The sequence below is a fragment of the Nelumbo nucifera genome, chromosome 3 (assembly GCF_055504915.1).
Source record: "Nelumbo nucifera cultivar China Antique chromosome 3, China Antique-T2T, whole genome shotgun sequence".
NCBI lineage: Eukaryota > Viridiplantae > Streptophyta > Magnoliopsida > Proteales > Nelumbonaceae > Nelumbo > Nelumbo nucifera.
In genome coordinates this window covers 28,614,898-28,636,374 of record NC_142651.1, presented here as the reverse complement: position 1 = coordinate 28,636,374, position 21,477 = coordinate 28,614,898, and the positions used below count along the sequence as shown (strand labels likewise).

The following is a 21,477-nucleotide window of genomic DNA, read 5'->3' as shown; positions in this document are numbered from 1 at the left end:
AACTATATTCTGTACTCACTTAAACAGTTTCCTGCAGAGCCTGCTAACCTCAAACCTCCCACTTCAATCCGATAGGGAGCTCTCTTCACCTAAAACCCAAGAAAAAAACATTTTTGGGAGATAAAAAGAAAAACACTGACGCGTTATAGGGGACTAAAAACTTAAGTCCCAATTTAGGTGATCGAACCAATAGCTACAAGTAATCTAGAATTATATTCTTTTAGTAACAAATCAAATTTAATCACAGAATTATGCAAACAAAAGTAAAGAAAGAAAGGAAGGATGGAAAAAAAAGTCACCATGAAGAAATTTGAGCTGAAATAAATTGAGAATAGGAAGAAAGAATAAGAACTTTCTTGGTTTTCTATTGAAACAAAAGAAAAGAAATGGCTACCTTATTGCTGGTTCTTCTGGAGAAGCAACGAAGGAACGAAAGAGAGTCCAAGAGACGACAGAGAAAGAGAGCTGATAACAATGAAATAGACAAAACCTTACCCGCCCTAATTTTGAGATGAAGGGCAGATTTGAAACTAAAGCGATGTATTTAGGATATGTTAGTCATTTGGCATCTCGGTTTGTATTGGTTAACTTCGTGTTTGCGTTGAGCCCTCATCGAACCACTGGGAGATCACATCAGCGCCCGATGTGCACCATCCACTGGAATTCACATTTCTGCCCCACAAGGGGCCGCCCCCAAGGTTCAAAATATCGATACGCTCGATACACAACTTTTTAGTGTGTGTTTTTTTTCGCAACTAGTTCAGGGGGGTCGGTTTAGGATTCCTCCACACCCTGAACCGGTCATACCCCCGATACACCCACTGTAGGGGCGTATCGGAGGGGTCCCGGAACGATATGTATCGGCTGATACGGGCCGATACGTGTCGATACTTTGAACCTTGCCCGCTCCACAGCACATCCCCGTCATGTATTGGGAACATCTTCCATACTTGTCCTTAGGAGATGTTTCTAATACACGGTTGAGATGTGCTATGTGGCATCATGGGGCGCTGATGTGAACTCCCAATTAGAAACATCTCAACCGTGTGGCATCGTGGCTGCAAAGAAAATATCTCCACTGGCTTAGTTGGACCCAATTTTAGAGAAGAAAAATGTCCAAATGAATTCTTCCCATTAATAGTGAATAAACAAGTGTCTCACATATTCCTTTTGCCTCTTGCGCATAAGACATATACTTCGCAATTGAAAAGCTCTTGAGTTTATATGGTAAGAAAATCAGGAATCAGACAGCCTAGATAATACATTTACAAGTTGCTATTTTTTTTGGGTTTGAGCATACTTGGGTCTTTTGAGCCAATGCAAAGTACGATGCGAATGTTACATAGCCTGCTTAAGTTATATTATCAACCAATATAGTTACTAATACAAAGATGATACTACATCTATTACATCTTGTTTGCTTTAGGTTTTTGTTAGGGAAATAGTTAAGATTCTTATACAGTGGGAAATATATAATGGTAATTAAGGGGCCATTGCTTGCTTAAGTTATATTATGAACCAATACATTTACCAGTGCAAAGATGATACTACATCTATTACATATTGTTTGCTTAGGTTTTTATTAGAGAAATAATTAAGTTTTTTATACAATGGGAGATATATATTGGTAATTAAGGGGCCATTGCTTTGTGTAGTGGTAAGTTCATAGTCTGACAAGCATGAGAATGTGGGTTTGAGTATGTGAGCAGCCACTTTGTGTGTCAAAGATCTGTATCCAGTCTACCCTCCCAAGATCCCAGATAGATAGTACCAACATTAAATTGATCTTCAATACATTGGAAGACGTGATATATTTGGTTCTTTTCCTTTATTTTTCTTCAAAAAAGTTGAGATTCATTAGTTAACGACAACGATTATGTCAGAGTTATGAAATTGTTAGTTAACGAAAATGCTTAGGTTTTTATTAGGGAAATAATTAAGATTCTTATACAGTGGGAGATATATAATGGTATTAGGGGCTATTGCTTTGTGAAATGGTAAATCCATGGGCTGACAAGCATGATAATGTGGATTTGAGTCTTTGAGCAGCCACTTTGTGTTCAAAGATCTGTATTCAGTCCACCCTCCCAAGACCCCAGATAGCTAGTACCAACATTAAATTAATACATTGGAAGATGTGATATATTTGGTCCTTTTCCTTTTCTCTTCAAAAAAGTTGAGATTCGTTAGTTAACAAAAATGGTTATGTCAGAGTTATGAAATGTTGAAATCCAATTTATGTTCATGTATAATTTCTGTTGCATCCATTGCAGATGGCCAGATGGGATGAGATTCTGTCTCTCCCAGTGCAGAGTCCTCCAACTTTAGAATTTTCTTCTGCTGATATTGTGTGGTCTAAGGTGGAAGGTTGGCGTGACAACATTGATAGAGTTGCTCTTATCCCCTTTGCTAGAGTGGACGATTTTGTGAGGGGGGAATCTTCAAATAAAGAATGTCCCACCAGATTTCATGTTGAAGCAAGAAGGAGAAGGCCTCCAGAGATGCCTTACAAGCCAAAGGTTGATGGCATCCTTGAATATATTCTGTAAGTTTCACTCTTTGTTCTGACTTACTGCTATTAGACCCTTCAATTATATCATATAAGCTGTTTGGTTGAATGTATAGGTACTGGTGCTCTTTTGGCCCAGACGATCACCGGAAAGGTGGCATTGTTCGGCCAAGCAGAAGCACTTACATCCCGAAAAAGAAATCTGCCGGCCGGCCAAACACAAAGAGAGGGTGCACCTGTCATTTCATTGTGAAGCGCTTAATTGCGGAACCATCAGTTGCACTTATCATATATAATCAAGATAAGCATGTAGACAAGAAAGGACTACCCTGTCATGGACCGCAGGATAAGAAAGCTGTAGGAACACGGGCCATGTTTGCACCTTACATCTCAGATGATCTTCGTCTCCGGGTCTTATCTCTACTATATGTTGGAGTCTCTGTGGAAACAATAATGCAGAGACACAATGAATCAGTAGAGAGACAAGGGGGTCCATGTAATCGTGATGACCTACTCACACACAGGTATGTGAGGAGACTGGAGAGGAGTATCCGGCGCTCCACGTATGAACTGGATGAAGATGATATGGTTAGCATTGCTATGTGGGTTGAGAGCCATCAAAGTCATGTCTTCTTTTATGAGGACTTTTCTGATACAGACCCCTTTGTCCTGGGCATTCAAACAGAGTGGCAGTTGCAACAAATGATCCGGTTTGGAAATCGTAGTCTTGTGGCATCTGATTCAAGGTTTGGAACAAACAAGTTGAAGGTCTGTTTGGTTTACATATTCTAGTCCTGTCAGTTGTAATTTCTCAAGTTAATGAAAATTCAAAATGCTTTTGAAGCTAACAGATGCTACCACTTGTCCAGTATCCTGTTCATAGTCTCCTCGTCTTTGACTCAGACAACAAGGCCATCCCTGTTGCCTGGATTGTAGCACCAAGATTTGCAAGTGGGGATGCACATAAGTGGATTAGAGCTCTTTACAATAGAGTGCATTCAAAGGATCCTACATGGAAGCTGGCTGGTTTCATAGTTGATGATCCTGCAGCTGATGTCCTTACTATCAGGTATGTCTTTCAGCCTTGGCTCTGAAAAGAAATGGTCCAAAATCTCTTGGGTTATTCTTTTGGTCTTCTTTCTGAACATGTGGCACACATGCTTACTGACTTAGATTGTCCTTTGGATGAATTGGATTTCTTATCGTGTTTGCCAAATATAAATTAATGTATATATCACTAAAAATACTTGAGTTTTATGATATTAACCATTTAAGAAGTGAGACTATTCTATACAATATCGAGAATTTCAAAATAGGTTTGCAGTAAAGATTTTAGCGATATCCAAGTACTATGGCCTTTGTTCTATGTCAAGAGGTTTCTTATTGCTGTGATAGTATTGATCAATGAGAATGGCAGGTATAGTGGAGACCAAGCATTTGTAATTGAGGTAGGCAATGTCTAGGCAGAGCAGGCTCTTTGTACGTTGTTTAAGGGATACATGGCAATCTTTTTGTAAAGCAAGGTGGAGGGTCAAGGTCAGAGGGGACAGGTTTTTTTGGTCCCTGAGTACATCATCTTGCTGTGCTTTTTATTCATATTAATGCATCTATACTTTACCTTCTCTCAAAAGAATAAAATAAAATTAGATTTGGTCGACTAAGCGTCATCAGTTTTTTTTTTTCTTTTTTTGATTGGCAACAAGGAAATTCATTAATTAGATTAAAAAAATACAAATTAAGGCTGCAGTATTTTTACCCATCCATCCATTACAATTTTATGTGATCCAATTAGAGCTCTGCTCAGAAAAAAAATCCTCTCTAAACATCCCTTGCTTAGCCAATGAATCAGCCATTCCATTTACTGTTCTCTTGACCCATCTAAAAGTGGCCCCCAGTTCCTTTGCAATACTTCCAATTCCTCTTAATGTTTTTCCTGTAAATCCAAGCTCCTAGGTTGCTGTTCATCCAAGAGAGTACCATTTTTGAATCACCCTCCAGCTCCACATACTGAAATCCGAGTTGTTTATCTATCGTCATTCCTTGTAACAATTCCATCACTTCAGCTTCTAAGGAGTCCCCTACTCCAATGGTCCTGAATACAATGCCACCACCTTGTCCCTTGCATACCTATAGAGCCTAGATTGCTTGTTCAACTTCACTCTATTATTTGGAGGAGCCTTCCACTCCATCACTATTTTTTTCTTTTATTGTGGAAGAGTTTGCTACTTCTTTCCAAGCCCTTGTTAAGTCATCCACCGCTACCCCCTTGAATGCTTACATTGTTTTTACCCAATGAGCAATCTTTATTTTTTATACTGTCCACAATATCTTCATTGGATCTACTCCTCTTTTTGCAAATCCTTTGATTTCTTTCTTCCCAAATAACATATACTGTTGCTGCTCTTGCTGTCCACTACATAATTCTCCCTCTCTTCCATTCTCAATTTAGCAGAAACTTTAGACACCTGCACTGTACAATGGTTGTTCTGACTCTTGAATTTTCTTACAGCATTAGGAATCTTTGCAGGAGTCTCAGAAACAATCGGCATATCAATGATCCTGTCTAACTCCAAAGCCTCATTTTTCTCAAAAAAATATCCACTGCCACCTCATCACCTTCACTAATACCATTCTCTGCCCCTTCAAGAAGACTAAACCAGCCTGAACACCTCCATCTTCAGCAGGAAAGTCAGCCGCAACAGAATCTTTAAGGTTATTTCTCTGCTCCTCGTGCTTTGTTCGTTTCTTTTCTTCTAGTTCCCTGAAAACCTTCCAAGCAAACTCCTCTCCTCCCAAAAACCTTAAACCCAGAATTTTGCTCATCTCCACTTCCCTGTTAACTAAGAACTCCAAATATAAGCTTCCTTGTACTTCATGCGTTTCATCTCAAATCACATCTCCCCTTTGATTTCCAAAGGACTCCTCACCATCTTAAGTCTCTTTCAATGGTTTCGTTCTATAGTTTCTCTTCATTCTTCTGAAAAACCTGTCTTCTCCTTCTTTTTGTTAGTTAATTCTTCCACCTCCTTCGAATTTATAAACAAAACCTTATCCTGTCTCTTCTTTTCTTGTTCTACTTCTCTTCCTTCTATAGACCCCGAAGCTTTTCTCCTGCCTCTACACTGTCTCTTTCATTTGTGACTTGTTCTTCAATCTCTCTCGATAAACAACCCCCTTCTCTCTCCTGCCCCACTGAAAACTCCCTCTCCTGTTAACTTAGATTTGTGGAAACCACCTCATTCACCTAATCCTGAACCCTTTCCCCCTCTGACACCCCTATACAATCATTCACCTAATCCTGTTAAAAAGGAACTTCAATTCTCTCTTGCACCCCTTCATCGCTTCCCCTGTAATCATCGACACCTCAATAGTCACAAATGATAGACCTACTAGCTCTTGTAGCAAACATCTGAAGTAACTGGCTGCCATCTTTTAGTTGAGATGATGGTATGGTAATGGTCTGAGTGCTTAAGAGATTTGTTCTCTTCCTACTATTGATAAGATTTACAAAAGGAAGACAAACACGCTTATCTTCCAAGAGCAACAAAGAATCTCAAGAAAAGGAAAAAAGAAAGAGAAAAGAAAGAAAACACACTAAAGTTACAGCTTGGCCCAAAAAAGTGAATCCCTTTCTGCCCCTTGTTTAGCTAAACCGTCAGCTAGGGAATTAGCCGATCTTTTAACCCAACGTATCTTAACCTCCATCTCCCGCACCAGCCACTTGAATTTCCTCCTCTCATTATTGTACTTCCATAAGCCATTGTGATCTTTAAGCAGCCACCCTATCACCACCTCTGAATCCCCTTCAATTAAGAGTTTCCTGATGTTCAACTCCTTAGCTTTTTGGACTCCTTCCATAACTGCAAAGATCTCAGCTCTAACATGGATCTTCTGCTTTGTTGTTGATCCTCTGAATCCTCTCATTATCTAACATGGATGCTCCTGTACTGCTTTGTTGTTGATTTTGGATGGCACCAACTCTCTTTTTGAGTTGGGCTCCTGAACATTTGACTTAATTAAATTGAGTGGCATCATCACATGGTTATCTTCTGCAACACCATCTTGAAGAAAATGAAATCTCAAGCCCTGATCTTGCTTATTGACTAACACTTGTTTGAGTTTGGTGCCAGTTTGCACTTGTGTCTCAGTATGTTTTTATCTGAACTATTGTTGGAGGAAGATCTTCTTTGTTTTATCCTAGGTGGAACTTGTATCCAAGAACTGAGCTTTCCCTGGAAATGCTCATTAGCTATTGTGTTGTGATGGTGCTGAAAAAACTTGAGGATATTCCTGCTTCTTATGACCGACTTGCCACACTCATAAACTAGACCATATCAATTACCATCTACTTCGCTTCTTGCTCTTAAAGGTTTTTGAAGATCCATTTCGATATAGAAATGTATAAACTTGCGTTGAATGCTCTTATAGTAACTTCATCAATCTTAACCAATCAAAACAGATTACTACCAATGATCGGTAAGACTTCATAATCATAATATTCTATTGGCAGCTCAGTTATATGGACTCATGCTGCCATTTATTAATTACTCCCTTGGCTGCCTCAAATGGGCTCCATTTACCTGGAGATAAATATTAGTTTGCTATAGTCCAAGGGTCTTGAAGCATAGCTTTGTTATAATCTTCTCCTTGACTAAACTTGAGTATTTAGAAGTTGTCCAAAAGATTGGTAATATCCAAAGACCCAAAAGATTGTTTGGGGGTTTCTGTTAGGAGGTGAGCCAGGGAAGGGAAGGCAATCTTGTAAGGTGTTTATGGAATTTTTTGACAGCAAAAGTCTGGTTTATGAGGTTGGAGGTGTTTTATTGCTGATTTTTGTTGGGAGCTATTTTATTTAGTTGTAGATTTGGTTTTTGTCATCAGCATAGTTTTAAGGGAATTGGGTTGGGTGAAGGACGGCTGGGTTGCTTTTGTAGCTGTTTTTCCTTTCTCCTCTTGGGTAATTCTTAACTTGTACTTTCTTTTATTATATGATTTTTTTTTTTACTTTTAAAAAACAGCCCCTGCACCTAATGGCTACTGCTTATGGAAGGCATCTTTAAAACTCCAACAATCTTCATTGTGACTGTGTATGCATGTATGTAATTGAATGGAATTGAGTGTGACAACTTTGTTCATCTTCTGAACAAACAGGTTGTTCATTGTAGTTAAAGTGTCACTCGGGTGTCAATTTTCTTACACCTTTTAAGGTGCATTCAAAATGCTCTCAGGCATATTCTGGAAGTGTGGATGCCTCTGAGCCATAAATCTTAAGCCTCAAATTTTTTTTGCATGAAGTATATGCCTCAGGATTGAGAAGGCTTACACCTCCTTGTGGCTAGAAGTAGGGGTGAGCATTCGGTTTATTTGGTTAAAAACCGAACTGAAGAAACCAAAATTTTAGAAAACCATATTTTAAAAATGAAAATGAACTGAAACCGAAATAACCAAAACCATAGTTGTCAAGGTGATGCCTAGGCGGGTGACTAGGCAACAAGGTGCCCTTGGAGTCTCACCTTGCTTAATCGCCAAGCAGTTTTCTATAGCGTGTTATAACAAACTTTTATATTCTTAATTTTTTGAGCTTATAATTATAAAATAAACATTTTTAAACTAAAATATTCATTTTGTGTGTTTATATTCTAATTTCTTTTTGTTATTTTCTTATTTGTTAGGATTTAATCAACACAAACATTGCTAAATGCTGTATTGAACCCTCAAAGACTTCAACCTGAACCAATAAGTAAGAAAGAAATAAAATGTTGTCCAAGTAATACATTTTCTTCTTTTTCTTTACTAATTTTGTGTTTTTATATACTAATTCCTTCTTCTTCTTCTACCTTATCTTTTCTTCTTTTCCTATAACAGAAATAGGGGTTCAGCCCCTATGTTTTTCAAAATTTCTTTTCCTATAACAGAAATAGGGGTTTAACCCTTTTATTTCAAATTGGAATGAAAGAATAAATACTGCAGGTTACAAAATATTACTGATAGAAAAGGTTATAAACATTTATGCCAATATGTATGTATGTATGCTATTAGCCTCCAATACACCTAGACTAGATGGTCACCTAGTGGACACCTAAGTGATACTTTAGCTACACTGGACCCGAATATGGAAAATATAACCTGGGCTATCAGGTTGTTCATTCTTTAAATGGTGTTTTCTTTTGTGAATTGGTTGATAAATTTGTCTTTACACGTTTCCAGGGAAGTGTTCCAGTGCTCTGTTTTAATATGCTTTTGGCGGGTCCGTCATGCATGGCATAAAAACCTGGTAAAGAAATGTTTGGATATTCAAATGCGTGCGGAGATATCAAGACGACTTGGAGAGGCAGTGTATGCAATCTGCAAAGGAAATGGCAATGTGGATTTATTCGAGGATTTCATGGGAGATTTTTTGGACTGCTTAGATTTCTTGGATTACTTCAGGGCAATCTGGTTTCCACGGATTGGTTAGATTTTATCTCTTGTAGTTTCTTATTTTCTTGGAAGGCATGACTACTGAACCTGCCAGAACAACTTCTACCAAATAAACCATAATTGCAGCCCTTCAATTGGTGGACTCCCTTAAACGGGGCATGAAGCATAATCCCTGCAGTATGCTGATTTGAAAATTCAACTGATTTAAATTTGTTTTTTTTTTCTTAACTGTGAACAATATTATTTTCAGTTGTTTGAGTGGGTAATCATAATGTGATCAGATTATTAGTATTATCTAGTTTCAGTACATTTTAGTATGGTCTGTCTAACATGTGGCGTACTAGTTAAGCTGGGCATGGGCTAATAGTTAGACAGGTCATAGTAATGGTTTGAGAGTGAAATATAGAGTTTTTCCTTGCAGGTGCCAAAGCATACTGACTTCTAGTTGTCTTAATTATGCTAATTTTGTATCTACATGTGTTGTTAAGCAGGTTTTCTGTCTCTCTCTTTTTTCCTTAGGGTTGTGGACTACTGCATTGAAGACTCTTCCACTTGCCAGCCAAGAGACTTCGGCAGCAATGGAATATTACCATCATCAACTGAAACTCAGATTGTTTAATGAGAAGAATCCAAGCGTTTATCAACGTACTGACTGGTTAGTTGATAAGTTGGGTACCAAGGTGCATTCATACTTCTGGCTTGATGAGTATTCAGGGAAGGATGACTTTGGTCGATATAGAAAAAATGAGTGGATGAGTGGTTTAACATCCTGGCGCCAAGCACTGGAGATTACAGATGCAGATGTTGTTTTAGAAGGTAGATGTGCAAAGGTACTTAGCCAGCATAATAAGGGGATGGCTCATGTTGTTCACAATCCTGGTTCTGAATTTGCAATATGTGATTGCAATTGGTCACAGATGGGCAATCTCTGTAAACATGTGATTAAGGTGAGTAAGGTCTGCCGTGATAGGAGTTCTGCTGTGTCATCTATCAGCCTCTTTGAGTACAACCAGACTCTAATTAATATACTTCATTGTCCACCACATGATTCTCTGATTCGGGATCATGCAGTTTCTCTAGCCATTTTTGTACAGATGCAACTGAATGCATTGGTTCAGCCAGAAAATGGCAGGGTCGATGTGCCTCCTGTTGAGAAACAAACTCAAAATAAACATTCTGCTTGTAAACATGCAAATTTAATAAATGAGAGCCAATGTGCAAGCAAGAAAATATTAAGTTGTAATGAGAATCCTGCTGAAGATGGAGATGATGAGGAGAATGTTGTAGGTGATCTGAGTAGTGATGATGTGACTAATGGGGTAGCTTGTGAAAATGGCTTCTGCAGTGAGAGTGCACAGGAAATAATTGCTTCCACTGAGATGGATGTTGATCCATTATCAATCTGTGCCTCCCCATCTGAATTATTACCTCTTGATGTGGTCACATCTACTAATGATCATTTTTCCAATGGTAATGCTTCTACAATTAGGAATGGGACTCAAGATGAGGTATTAAATGTGGCTTTTCATGACAAGGTGGTTGACAAGAACCATCATGGTAATGTTGAGGGAAGCACCACTGGCAGCATGATGGATGTGGATCCAAAATTCACAGAGACTCCCTGTTCAACATCGAGGGCTTTTGACCCATGTATGGTAAGTAATGGTGTTTGCAGCAATCTTGCCAACCCAACTGTTACTGGTGATACAATAGATGTCAACCCCCAATCCATTGAGACTTCTCAGCCAAGATCTGTTTTTACTGTGCCAGAACCAATAAACAGTGTTGAGTCCATGGATCAGATCTCAGAAAATGGGCACAGAGATTTACAGAATGAGATCCCAGGCATGAATGCAAGTCTACAATCTGTTAGTAATGCTTGCACAGTAGCTGGGGTTCGAGGTCGTTTGTCAGACGAATATCATCAAGACGATGTAATTAACTGGTTAGAAAGTGACGGCATTTGTAGTTATGCAGCAGAGGAAAATGGCAGCATGATGGATGTATGCCCCAATTCAATCCAAAACTCTCTTTCACGGTCAAGGTCTGCTGAACATGAGACACGTGTTGACAATGTAGCCAGTGGTACTAGTGTTTGTGATAATATTTTGGAGAGAGATCCTGGCAAAGTGATGAATGGAGGAGATTTAACAAATAAAAGTGAGGGCATAAATGAGAAGCCTTCTCCCGATTCCAGTCCAACTAGATGTGAGGTTCAAGATGGAATTGCAGGTGGAGGTTGTCATAGCGATAGAAGCAGCCTAGTAGCAAGTTGCAATGACATTTCTAATGATGTTGCTGCAGAAACTGTGTCAGGACATTCTATCCAGACTCCGACAAGGACAGTTTCTTTAGGCCAGCAAGTAGTTGACCTTGTAGAAGGTGATGATGTTGTTTGTGGCGAAGATTCAGGAGATAATGCTAAAGGGGACAGAATGGATGTTGGAGCTGAATCCAGCCAAATTTGTGTCTGAATTTAGGGTTCTGGGCATAGAATTGAGAGTACATGTGCTTCTGTTGATATATACAATGTGTAGTTTAATGAATGAAAGAGCAGACATGCGGGATATATCTAACAGATTGTAATCGTCACTGCTAATCGGAAACTGTTAGAGGTGGTATTTCAGTTCAAGCTAGTGGAAACCAAACTGTTCCATGGTTTTCTGATGCAGATTATATAATATATATCCTATATTGCAGCGGTGTAAAATGGAGGATGAGATGGTGCTGCGAAACTGTGAAGCTCTTATTTTCCTTGCGAGTTGTAAACGGGCGTGACAAGTATCGGTTCCTATTCGATGGTTCATGATTTGTATCGGCACACTACACTTTTAAAATGTGAGCTTTCTCCATTCATGATGGTATGCTCCTATACGCGTCACATTGGAATTCAAGCTAACAACTATTGGTGCTGTCAATTGTCTTAATGTGTATATAAAGACTTGTATAATTTTATATTGTAAGTGGTGGATGAATCTTGAGTTAACCAGAACAGGTTTCTTGATTTTTTCTTGAAACAGGCAAATAATATTCTTTCTTTTAATACTTCTTCCGTCTAATACATTTGTAATTGGTCTGATAAGAAACAATTTCGTTTTTTATACTGTTATGGCGTTTTCTTTGTAGGAAACTCCTATGACATTTGAGGACGTTAGTTTGTTATACTCTTATGGCGGGTTGATGTTATACCTTGGGTAAATGCATTTACTCTCGGATAAATGGTACTTGAAAAGGTGTTATCCAGCTACATTCTTTATAAAAGATGATCCTCAACTTTTATGTCCTATTTTGGGACCCACGTTTATCGTAAAGTAAACATGGGAAAAAATTGATCAACTTTTCTAGACCCCTCAAACTTTACTTGCTGTCAAAAAAATAGGGCCTATTTTCAATCCCATTTTCTCGATAGGCACACTACAAAAGCCCATTTTCATTCCTCCATTTATAATTTGCCACGTCAAAGCACAAACTGCTATGGGAAGAAGGTTTTAATATTCTAACCTTGACTAGCGGACCTGCTTCTCTTCTTTTCCCCATGTTTCTCAATTTCTACTTTCACATTTTCTGCTCCTTTTCCCCCTTGGGAAGTGAGCAAATGATAAGTTATAATAAGTTTTATGTTACAATAATCTACAAATTTAATCAATAAGGTAATATAAGTTTTGAATTATTATTGAAATACAAAATGTAACAATTACAAAATCACAAATTTTATCATTGACAATGTTTACTATATATATATATTTATGATTAGAAAACTTAAGGGTACTTCAAGGGATCTTTCAAACTGCAGGTAAGTTTTAGCCCATGTGAAATTCAGCTTTCCAAATTTGCTTATGGTGGATTCACATTTCCCCTTCTCACCATTGTCATTGATAGAAGTAATTTCTAAATTCATTTTGTTCATGAAATAAAACCAGTCATCTTTAGTTCATTTTATCACTAATAAGGTTCAACTATGATGCTGGAAAGACATGATCTTAGAAAAACTTACAACCAATCAACCAGCATCATGAAAGTACCAATCAGGTGGATTTTCATCAAAATTCATGGGGATTGTGATTAGTCAAAGCCTTTCCGGCATCATAGATTTTTCCTATATAATATTTTAATCATTTTAATTTAATTTATTTACACTATTCAATATTCAATTGCAATCCAAATTTAATCCAAATCTGATATGAATCCAATGGATAAGATTAGTTTGTATTTGAGTATAAACGAATAAAATTTGGATCCGCCTATACCTGATTCAATTCCATCCATTTGCAAATTGCAGCCCTAATTCTACCATTGTTTTAAGTATATCTTCAGAACTGAGACTACTAATTAGACTCCAAAGGAAGAACCAGATTATTGACGTGTAGAAAGCCATTGCTACACCCAAAGCCCTGCTAATCCTGCAAAATTAGAGACACACCCAACTGCAAATTAAATATTTAAAATCTCCTCTGTTATCAAGTAGTCCGCATACCTTAGTGATTTATTCTCAGCCTGGACCAATCGAATGGCCAACCCACTATATTGCAGTAGGAGGAACCGTTCCATTTGAAAGTAAAGAGTAAAAACCTTTGGTTGTGAGTTGTAACAGAGAAATGGCCAAGGGCGAAAGCTCAGGTCATACCTATTGTTGAAAAGAAAAGGGAGAGCCACAGGCTAAATTGATCATGTGAATGCATTATCATTATTTATTTCTTTTTGGTTGCATATTAACACCTTATTTGAAGGAACCAACTTAATGAATTCGACTATAGGACGCTTAAAAAATGAAGCACTGGGACCGTTATTCAAGGAATTATAAATACAGGATAATGACCCGTTACTCTAACCAAAATATTTCAAAAGGGTGTATACATATATATATATATTGCTCTTATGTCAGGAGCTGAAGTAGTAGCAAATGGAAAACCAATTAATACTCCTTTGTCAACAAAAATTCCTTCTGCTGGAAACTAGCATACAGATAAACAAGCCGGATTGAGGGCAAGCCTTCATAGAACTTGACACCACTAAAATTTCAATCCAGAATGGATGGCAACAACACCTCCTACGAGATTTTCATATTCAACCTTCTGAAACCCAGCTTCTGCAATCATAGAAGCAAACATTCCCTGCACTTGAAGAACATCCAAAATCAAAAAGAAAAAAAAAAGAGATTATATAAGATGAAAGGACAAAAACATGGGCCCCAACATCTGCCTGTGACAAGAAGAGCTCAGACTAGAGCTCCAATTTACTGTTCTAGTAATGGGAATGGGAAAAAAATCCTGGTTGAAGTGAGGAAGAGATTTTCTTGGCTGTGAAATGTGTGAACGAGGCCATGGATGATGTATTAACTCTAGAGACTCTCATGGAGAGCAGTCAATACAGCCAGTTATCGTATGCATAACTCTAGAAGGAGAAACAGAAAAAATAAAAGGTGTAATAAAATGGGAGTACAATCTTTGTTGGCTGCTGCTCACCATGGCTCCGACATTTTCTTTGGGGGGAAAAGGCCCCTAATGGTGTATGACATTCATAAATATCAACTTCCTTCAATGGGTCCTTAATTCTAGCTAACTTGTTATTTCAATGTTCATTACATTGATACATTCTACGGAATAACAGAAATAAATATGTAGATAGCTTGCACATCGTATAATGCATGTGAAAATGTGCATGCCTGTGAAAGGGAATGCAGTGTATCAAGGAATTCAGGATTAACCTGGGAGGGAAACCGGCGGATGCTCTCTACCAAGTACTGGTAAGACGCTCGATCCCCTGCAACAAGCTCTCCTATTGCCGGAATAACCGAAAATGAGTAGTAATCGTATCTGCAGAAGAAATAGGAAAATTCTAAAAGTGATAAGGGTAGATGAGAACATACAAAGAAGCAGAACTAAGAAGTTTCATCAGGCAAGGGGATAGAATAGAATCAAGTTCCAATTGTTTATGCAAATTATCTTTTACGTTTTATAGAAAGCAAGCTCAGTCCGTTACAGGTTTCCCCCATTTTAGAGGATTCAATAAACCAAATACACCTAGGTAAGCATGTGGCCAGTGGATGCTTTGCCCGTGCATTGTTACAAATCTACCATCAAAAACATTTTATTAAAAAACAAAGACACTGCAGGCCTTAGTCCACCACCTTGATTTGTCATATTATTATACAAAACTGCACAGAAACCCAAGCACTTGGCTTAATTTATTTATGCTATATGCTCGATTGCTGGGGTTAACCTCTTAATTAGGTCAGAGATGCTTACAACTCCTTAAAGATAGGTGTATCAACATGACTCAGCTCAAGGCAAAGGAATCTTCCTCCTCGTTTTAGTACTCTGAAAATAAAAGAAGGCAAAAAACACCAACACTCACATGAGAATAAATGAAATAAAGCACAGATTTTACAATCATCAGAAATTATTAAAGAAATAAAGTTGTCTAAAAAACTTAACAAAAGATTTGGTGGAATGGCTTAGCTACTCAAGACAGACTCAATATCTGATGTATGTCATCCTTGGTTTTGGAAAATATTCTCTCCAACTTCTAATAAGAATCCCAAGAAATTTATTTATTAAGCGATGCACATTGGTATCCTCTGAAGAAGTATCATATTATATACCCATACCATAGGCACATATGCATGCGAGAGTGTTGGGAATGACCACTAGACCAGTCTCAGCTGAGGTCTTCTGGTTTGAATGGTCAACCCAATGGACCATAACCATTGAGTTATTCTTTCAGATGGTGAGAGAAGATGTTTGTCATGGCCCAAAATAAGTAAAAGGAAAAAGAAGAAAGCCGGTCATTGTATGGTTACTATGCACTTACTAGCAAGGGATCATGATGGAATACTAGGAAACCCACAAGATGGATCTCTCCTATGACCTATTAAGAAGGCAACAAAACCAAATGAGAAGTATTTGATTGGTCCCATATTTATGGACTGGGAGAAAACATATGGATGTCAATTCCTTCATAACCCACGACATCACATAGATGTCAACAAAACCAAAGTCTGGATCTATCCATTTGTGGGTCCTTTCTCTTCTTACATGTGTTACAGGTTCGCATTAGTTAGGGAAGATGCAGACTTTTCTCTTCTGAAGAAGTTCTTAGCTTTCCCCTTCTCTCAGTTTCATGTGGTCATCTCACTTATCAAGTTTTGTGTGGTGTCAGGAACATCAGAATCCATTTCTACTAGTATTGGTGCACATTGCAGAACTACTTATCCAATTATCCATTTCAGCAATTACTGCATTACTGGTCCAGAGTTTAAATAGAAATAATACCAGGGATTACCTGTACGCTTCAGCAAGAGCTTTATCTATGTGTGTGACATTCCTAATTCCAAAAGCAATTGTATAACCATCCATTGAACCATCTTCAAAACTCAAGGTTTCTGCATTTCCTTCCACACATATAATGGAAGGGTCTTCTCCAAGCCCTGGATACATCAGAATATGAATTTCAGTCTTATTCAAGAACAGGTCATATATGAACAAAATTTTGATATTTGAGATAATTTGTTATACTTTACCTCTCTCTACAGCCCGCTTTTTTCCAACATTAAGCATGTTTGGGTTGATGTCACATACATAAACTCGAGTTTCATTCCGTAGTTCATCTTCAAGACCATCCTGAATGGCTGTTCTACTGACGCTGTTAATAGTGTCAATAATCCTGAATGCAACATCCCCTGCAAAATCAAAGAAATTTTCAATCCAAAAATATCAAAGAAATAATTGGACAGAAACTCGTGATATATCCATTTGCATGGCCCCATTCACCTGGGGTAATATCAGGAGTACAAGCAAGATACAGAGCATCAATTTGTTCCTTTATAAAGACCAATACTTAATTTCCTACCTTCTTTTTCTTTAATGTTCAGTAGTGCTGAAATAGTTTGGAACTATATTTAATTTCTATCCTATCCATAGATTGCACATTATTTCCAAATGAAATTGGAAAGCTCGGGGCGAGGATGAATCAGATGTTAGGGATGACAACGCAAGTTTTGTCCAAGCACATTAGCAACGTTAGGTTCTTCTGATCAAAAATAAAGTAGAGCCATAATATTTAAAAAGCCAATGCCATAGCAAGCAGTTGTGTAGAGGGGTGAATTTTTTAAAAACTCCCATAGCATTTGAAAGATCCAGATTGTCATTTTACAAACACGAATAACTTATGGTCACCCACACAATTGTGAATTGAACAACAGAGATTGTGGGATTGAAAGCACTGCAACCCATGACAAAGGACTTATTCAATGTTTATTTCATTTCTTTTTTTTTTTATCAATAACAACTTCAGCAATTTTATTAAAATATCACAAGAATAGTTACAGCAAGGAAGACAAACACTCTTATCTTCCAAAAACAACTTAAGTCCTCAAAGAAAGAAAAGGAAAAGAAGAAGCAATTTAGTTACAACTTAGCCCAAAACATTACATCCTTTTCTATCCCCTGTTTAGCTAGCCCATCAGCTACAGAGTTAGCTGTTCTTTTAACCCAACTCATCCTGATTTCCATTTCCCGGACCAGCCACTTGAATTTTCTCCTCTCATTGTTGTATTTCTATAATCCACAGTGGTCTTTCCTCAACCACCCTATCACCACCTCCAAGTCCCCTTCAATTATGAGTTTTCTAACATCCATCTCCTTAGCTTTCTAAACTCCTTCCATAACTGCCAAGATCTCAGCTCTAAGAGAATCCCCCACTCCAATTGGACCTGAGAACATGGCAGAAAAGACCCCGTTCTCATCCCTAAAAACACCCCCAATCCCTGATTGTCCAAGATTCCCCCTACAGCTCCCATCAAAGTTCAATTTTAGGAATCTAGCAGGTGGGGGGTCCAAGACACCTTCACAACTGATTTGGACTTCATGCAGTTTGCAATCTCACCCCACTTCCTCAACATGTCATCCATTGTGTAGTCTGTGAATAGCTCTAAAGATTTCAGCCACTATACAACCCTAACATGGATCACAACCCTCGATTCTTCAGTCCCTCTCTCTTCTTCCGAGAAGATTCTAAGATTTCGTTCTTCCCATAAAGACCAGCATACTGCAACCCTCAGTCCTCTCCACATAGTCCTTCCCCTTTTCATGTGCCACCTGAAAAAAGAAGGGGAAAATAGGCTCTGCAAATCTGATGGAGGGTTCTACTAGTGCCCAAAAAGAGAAAAAGCCCATTCCCAAATTGGCATGACACCAGTAAGTGAAAATTAGTCTCCCCATCCACTTTGTAGAGAACACACCAATGAGGTGACAAGCATGTATTGGGTCTCTTCTTTTGAAGCAAATCACCAGTATTGAATCTTTCTAGATAGGCTTCCCAACAAAAACTACCGACCCTAGGAGGAATTGGTTTGCACCAAACCTCATTAACCGGGAAAGGGGAGGTTGTAGGACTGGTGGACTGACATAAGACTTTGAAGAAGGAAGCATAGGAAAAAGAGCCCATGGGGGTTAGGGTCCAAGTTCTAGAGTCCACCTTAGAGGGGTCAATGAAAACATTATAGAAGGTCAAGGAGGCTCAAAACACTGTGGAAGTCAAAGTCCCTCACAGCCCTCCTCAAGCCCAGGTTCCACCAAAACCTAAGACTGGAGGAGGAAGGGGTGATGAAAAAAGAAATTGGCTTATTTTTAAAGTTAGAGAGAGCATACAAAGAAGGAAACTGGTCCTTACGTGGAACATTCCCCACCCAAGTTTGTTCCCAGAATTTTATGCAATTGCCAGAATTCAAATCATATCTGATAAGTGGGGAGAAGACTGGAAGCAAATCATGGCTTTCCAAGGTGAATTGCTTGTGGACCTTGCTCTGATTCCATTTCTATTCTACTTTCTTTTTCTTTTTCCTGTTTTATTTTTTACTAAACTGCCTTTGTTTTACTTATTTAATAGTAAAAGATTGTTTTCTTCCTCTACGTTTTCTTTGTCCATACAAATCTTTTAATTTGTCTACCTAAATGGTCACACAAAGTAAGCTAACCTGTTCCACCAGCCACATCTAGATGCTTCATTCCAGGAAATGGATGCAGTTTGGAAACCAACCTGAAAAAAAATATATTTGACAAAAGAAATATAAAAAAATGCAGACAACTAAAGAATACATTATACATTAAGAACTTAAGATGCAATCCAGGTACTTCATAAAGAATCTAACCTATCTTTCCATAATCTATGTAACCCGGCACTCATTAAATCATTCATAAGATCATAGTTTTGAGCAACACTGCTGAAAACATTACCGACCAATTTACTCTTTTCTTCTTCCTTTACTTCCTTGAATCCTGCAAAACATAACTCAGTTTAGTTACTATAAGTTAAAAGTTTTAAATAAGAAACAGGCTGATTTGCAGAAAATTTAAGGAGGAACTAATTTTAATTTTTATGGATAATGAATAATAGGAAACACCAAACACTTTCAGATAATACCCTTGAGCAAAGGGGCATAAGTCTTGTAGTCTCGTCTATAAGCTTAAAGGCCTTCTTGCATGAAACATATATCTAAATATTTAGAAGTGCATCAAGTAAATAGGAAACACCCATTAGTTTATCTTGTTACCAAACATGAATGTATATATATATATATATATATATATATATTTCCAACCAAGTAGAAATTTCTTACCACCCCACAAAGAAGATGAAATAAGGGAGCAAAGGAAAAAATAGTTATGTAAGCATTTTTATTCCATTAAAATAAAGTTAGCTGCATAAAATCTTCAATAATCAGAGATCCACTACAAGCTGTTGTGTTACATGGTGCATTATTATTCTCACGAAAAACTAAGAAACTAGGTATTTCTTTCCTCCGAATTTAGAAAGAAAAGAAGTTTGAGCCATGTCACAAAATCATGCTGATAAAATATGGGTTCTTGCTCTTTCATATGACTGAGGTTTGCCCAACTCTAATGCACTTCTCTATTTTTATCAACGTTAGAAATTTGAAATGACCTCAGAACGCATCCATGCACCTTAAAAATTAACAAAGAAAGAAGGCTTAAACTCTCTTTCCCCTTGTTTGAGACGTTAAAGAAAGCTCAACTCATGGTACGGTTTCTCCTCTCAGCATTTGTGTTGGATCAAAAGTAGATGCATAATTCAAATGCAGAGCGTAGCTAATTTCTGTTTATTGCTCTCGCATTTTTTTCTAAAATAGAATAGTAATTGAAACTAAACACATGACAATCACCACATATACAGAAAACAAAGAAATGGGTATCCTTTAGAAGTCCCGAATATTTGAAAACTATAATCTGGGAAGAAAAAAGAAAAATGTTTCTAATACAACGACCAGGAGAGCGAAGTCTTCATAATGTTATCCGGAATAGGCAAATAATTCACTTAAGACTTATGAGATCCTTCAAATATTGAATACACCAAATTGCAATTTTGGCTGCTCGATTCTTAAATCATTCTTATATACATCTGTGAAGCATTTCTGAGAAGAGATGAATCTAATTCCATTTGCTTTTCTACAGAAAATGGAAAAGAAACAAAAGAATCAATTGGCTTCAGCAAACATTTCTTTAAGGCGAGAGAGAAAAAGAAGAAGAAAGAATACGTACCAAAACTGGTAGCATGAGAGTGCAGAAAAGAAGTTCGAGAGAGCATGAAGGAGAGATTACTCCCCATATTCCTCGTAGTCATTCTCAACGCCATGGCTGTTTCAACTCGGACCCCTTGCCGGTTACAGCACAACAGCAAACCTCTTGCTGGGCTTTGTACAGTTTCTTAGGATCTGTTTGGTTTGCGGTCAGGACGGGAATTGATTTTGAAAATCGAAATCCCATGCAATCAAAATCGGAATCACATTACTCTGGGTGAGACGGGAATTGGAGTTTGATTCTAATTGTATTTGTTCCATAACCTCGTATGGAAATTGAAATGGGAATTGATGAAGGGAAATTTGGCCCGACCTCGCAATCGCCCGACACGTGGCAAAGGCAAGCAACTCGGGACAGTAGAGTGCCCGAAGCGAACATCGGAAGCAAGTCCAAGCTCACTACCGAGCCCGAACTCCAGACCGCTCTACTGAGTCCGAGCTCCCTACCAAGAGTCCGAGCTCTCTACTGAGTCCGAGCTCCCTATTAAGAGCAAGCTCCCTGTTAAGGGTCCGAGCTCCCTAAATAAGAACTCGAGCTCCCTACTGGGAGCCCGAGCTCCCTATTAAGAGCGAGCTCCCTACTGGGAGCCCGAGCTCCCTACTGGGAGCCCGAGCTCCCTATTAAGAGCGAGCTCCCTACTAGGAGTCCGAGCTCCCTATTAAGAGCGAGCTCCCTACTGGGATTCCGAGCTCCCTATTAAGAGCGAGCTCCCTACTGAGAACCCAAGCTCCCTATTAAGAGCGAGCTCCCTACTGAGAACCCGAGCTCCCTGCAAGGAGCACGAACTATACTGGGCCCCAAGCCTCACAAAGATGACCCAAGCTGACCCACGGCAGCTCGGAACACTCCCCAAACCGAACTCAAGACACCTCACTCGCCACTCTAACACCGCTTCCGAAACACCAGGCTGACCAAACGTACCCGACACCAAGGACGTCCGTATCCAAGGGCGAC

The 21,477-nt window shown here is 38.4% G+C and overlaps 2 protein-coding genes across 4 annotated transcripts in view; one reads left to right on the top strand and one right to left on the bottom strand.

The window, feature by feature from the left end:
* The window catches only part of LOC104606193 (zinc ion binding protein), a 32,726-nt gene extending 20,752 nt beyond the window's left edge, over positions 1–11,974 (top strand). For all 3 annotated transcript variants that reach the window (XM_088900503.1, XM_088900502.1, XM_010271321.2), the window contains 5 exons: positions 2,274–2,545; positions 2,626–3,277; positions 3,379–3,578; positions 8,717–8,961; positions 9,449–11,974. In XM_088900503.1, coding sequence (XP_088756629.1) covers positions 2,274–2,545; positions 2,626–3,277; positions 3,379–3,578; positions 8,717–8,961; positions 9,449–11,403 — 3,324 coding nt within the window. In that variant the 3' untranslated portion in view covers positions 11,404–11,974. The remainder of the gene's footprint in view (positions 1–2,273; positions 2,546–2,625; positions 3,278–3,378; positions 3,579–8,716; positions 8,962–9,448) is intronic.
* Positions 11,975–13,715: 1,741 nt separating this feature from the next.
* LOC104606110 (2-methoxy-6-polyprenyl-1,4-benzoquinol methylase, mitochondrial-like) lies at positions 13,716–20,670 on the bottom strand. The gene is made up of 8 exons (XM_010271199.3): positions 20,485–20,670; positions 19,077–19,203; positions 18,903–18,964; positions 16,449–16,607; positions 16,211–16,355; positions 15,175–15,246; positions 14,634–14,742; positions 13,716–14,040 (listed from the first exon to the last, which is right to left on the bottom strand). Exons 1-8 carry the CDS (start codon positions 20,576–20,578, stop codon positions 13,939–13,941), a joined length of 870 nt encoding a protein of 289 aa, XP_010269501.1. The 5' UTR covers positions 20,579–20,670; the 3' UTR covers positions 13,716–13,938.
* Positions 20,671–21,477: the final 807 nt, after the last annotated feature.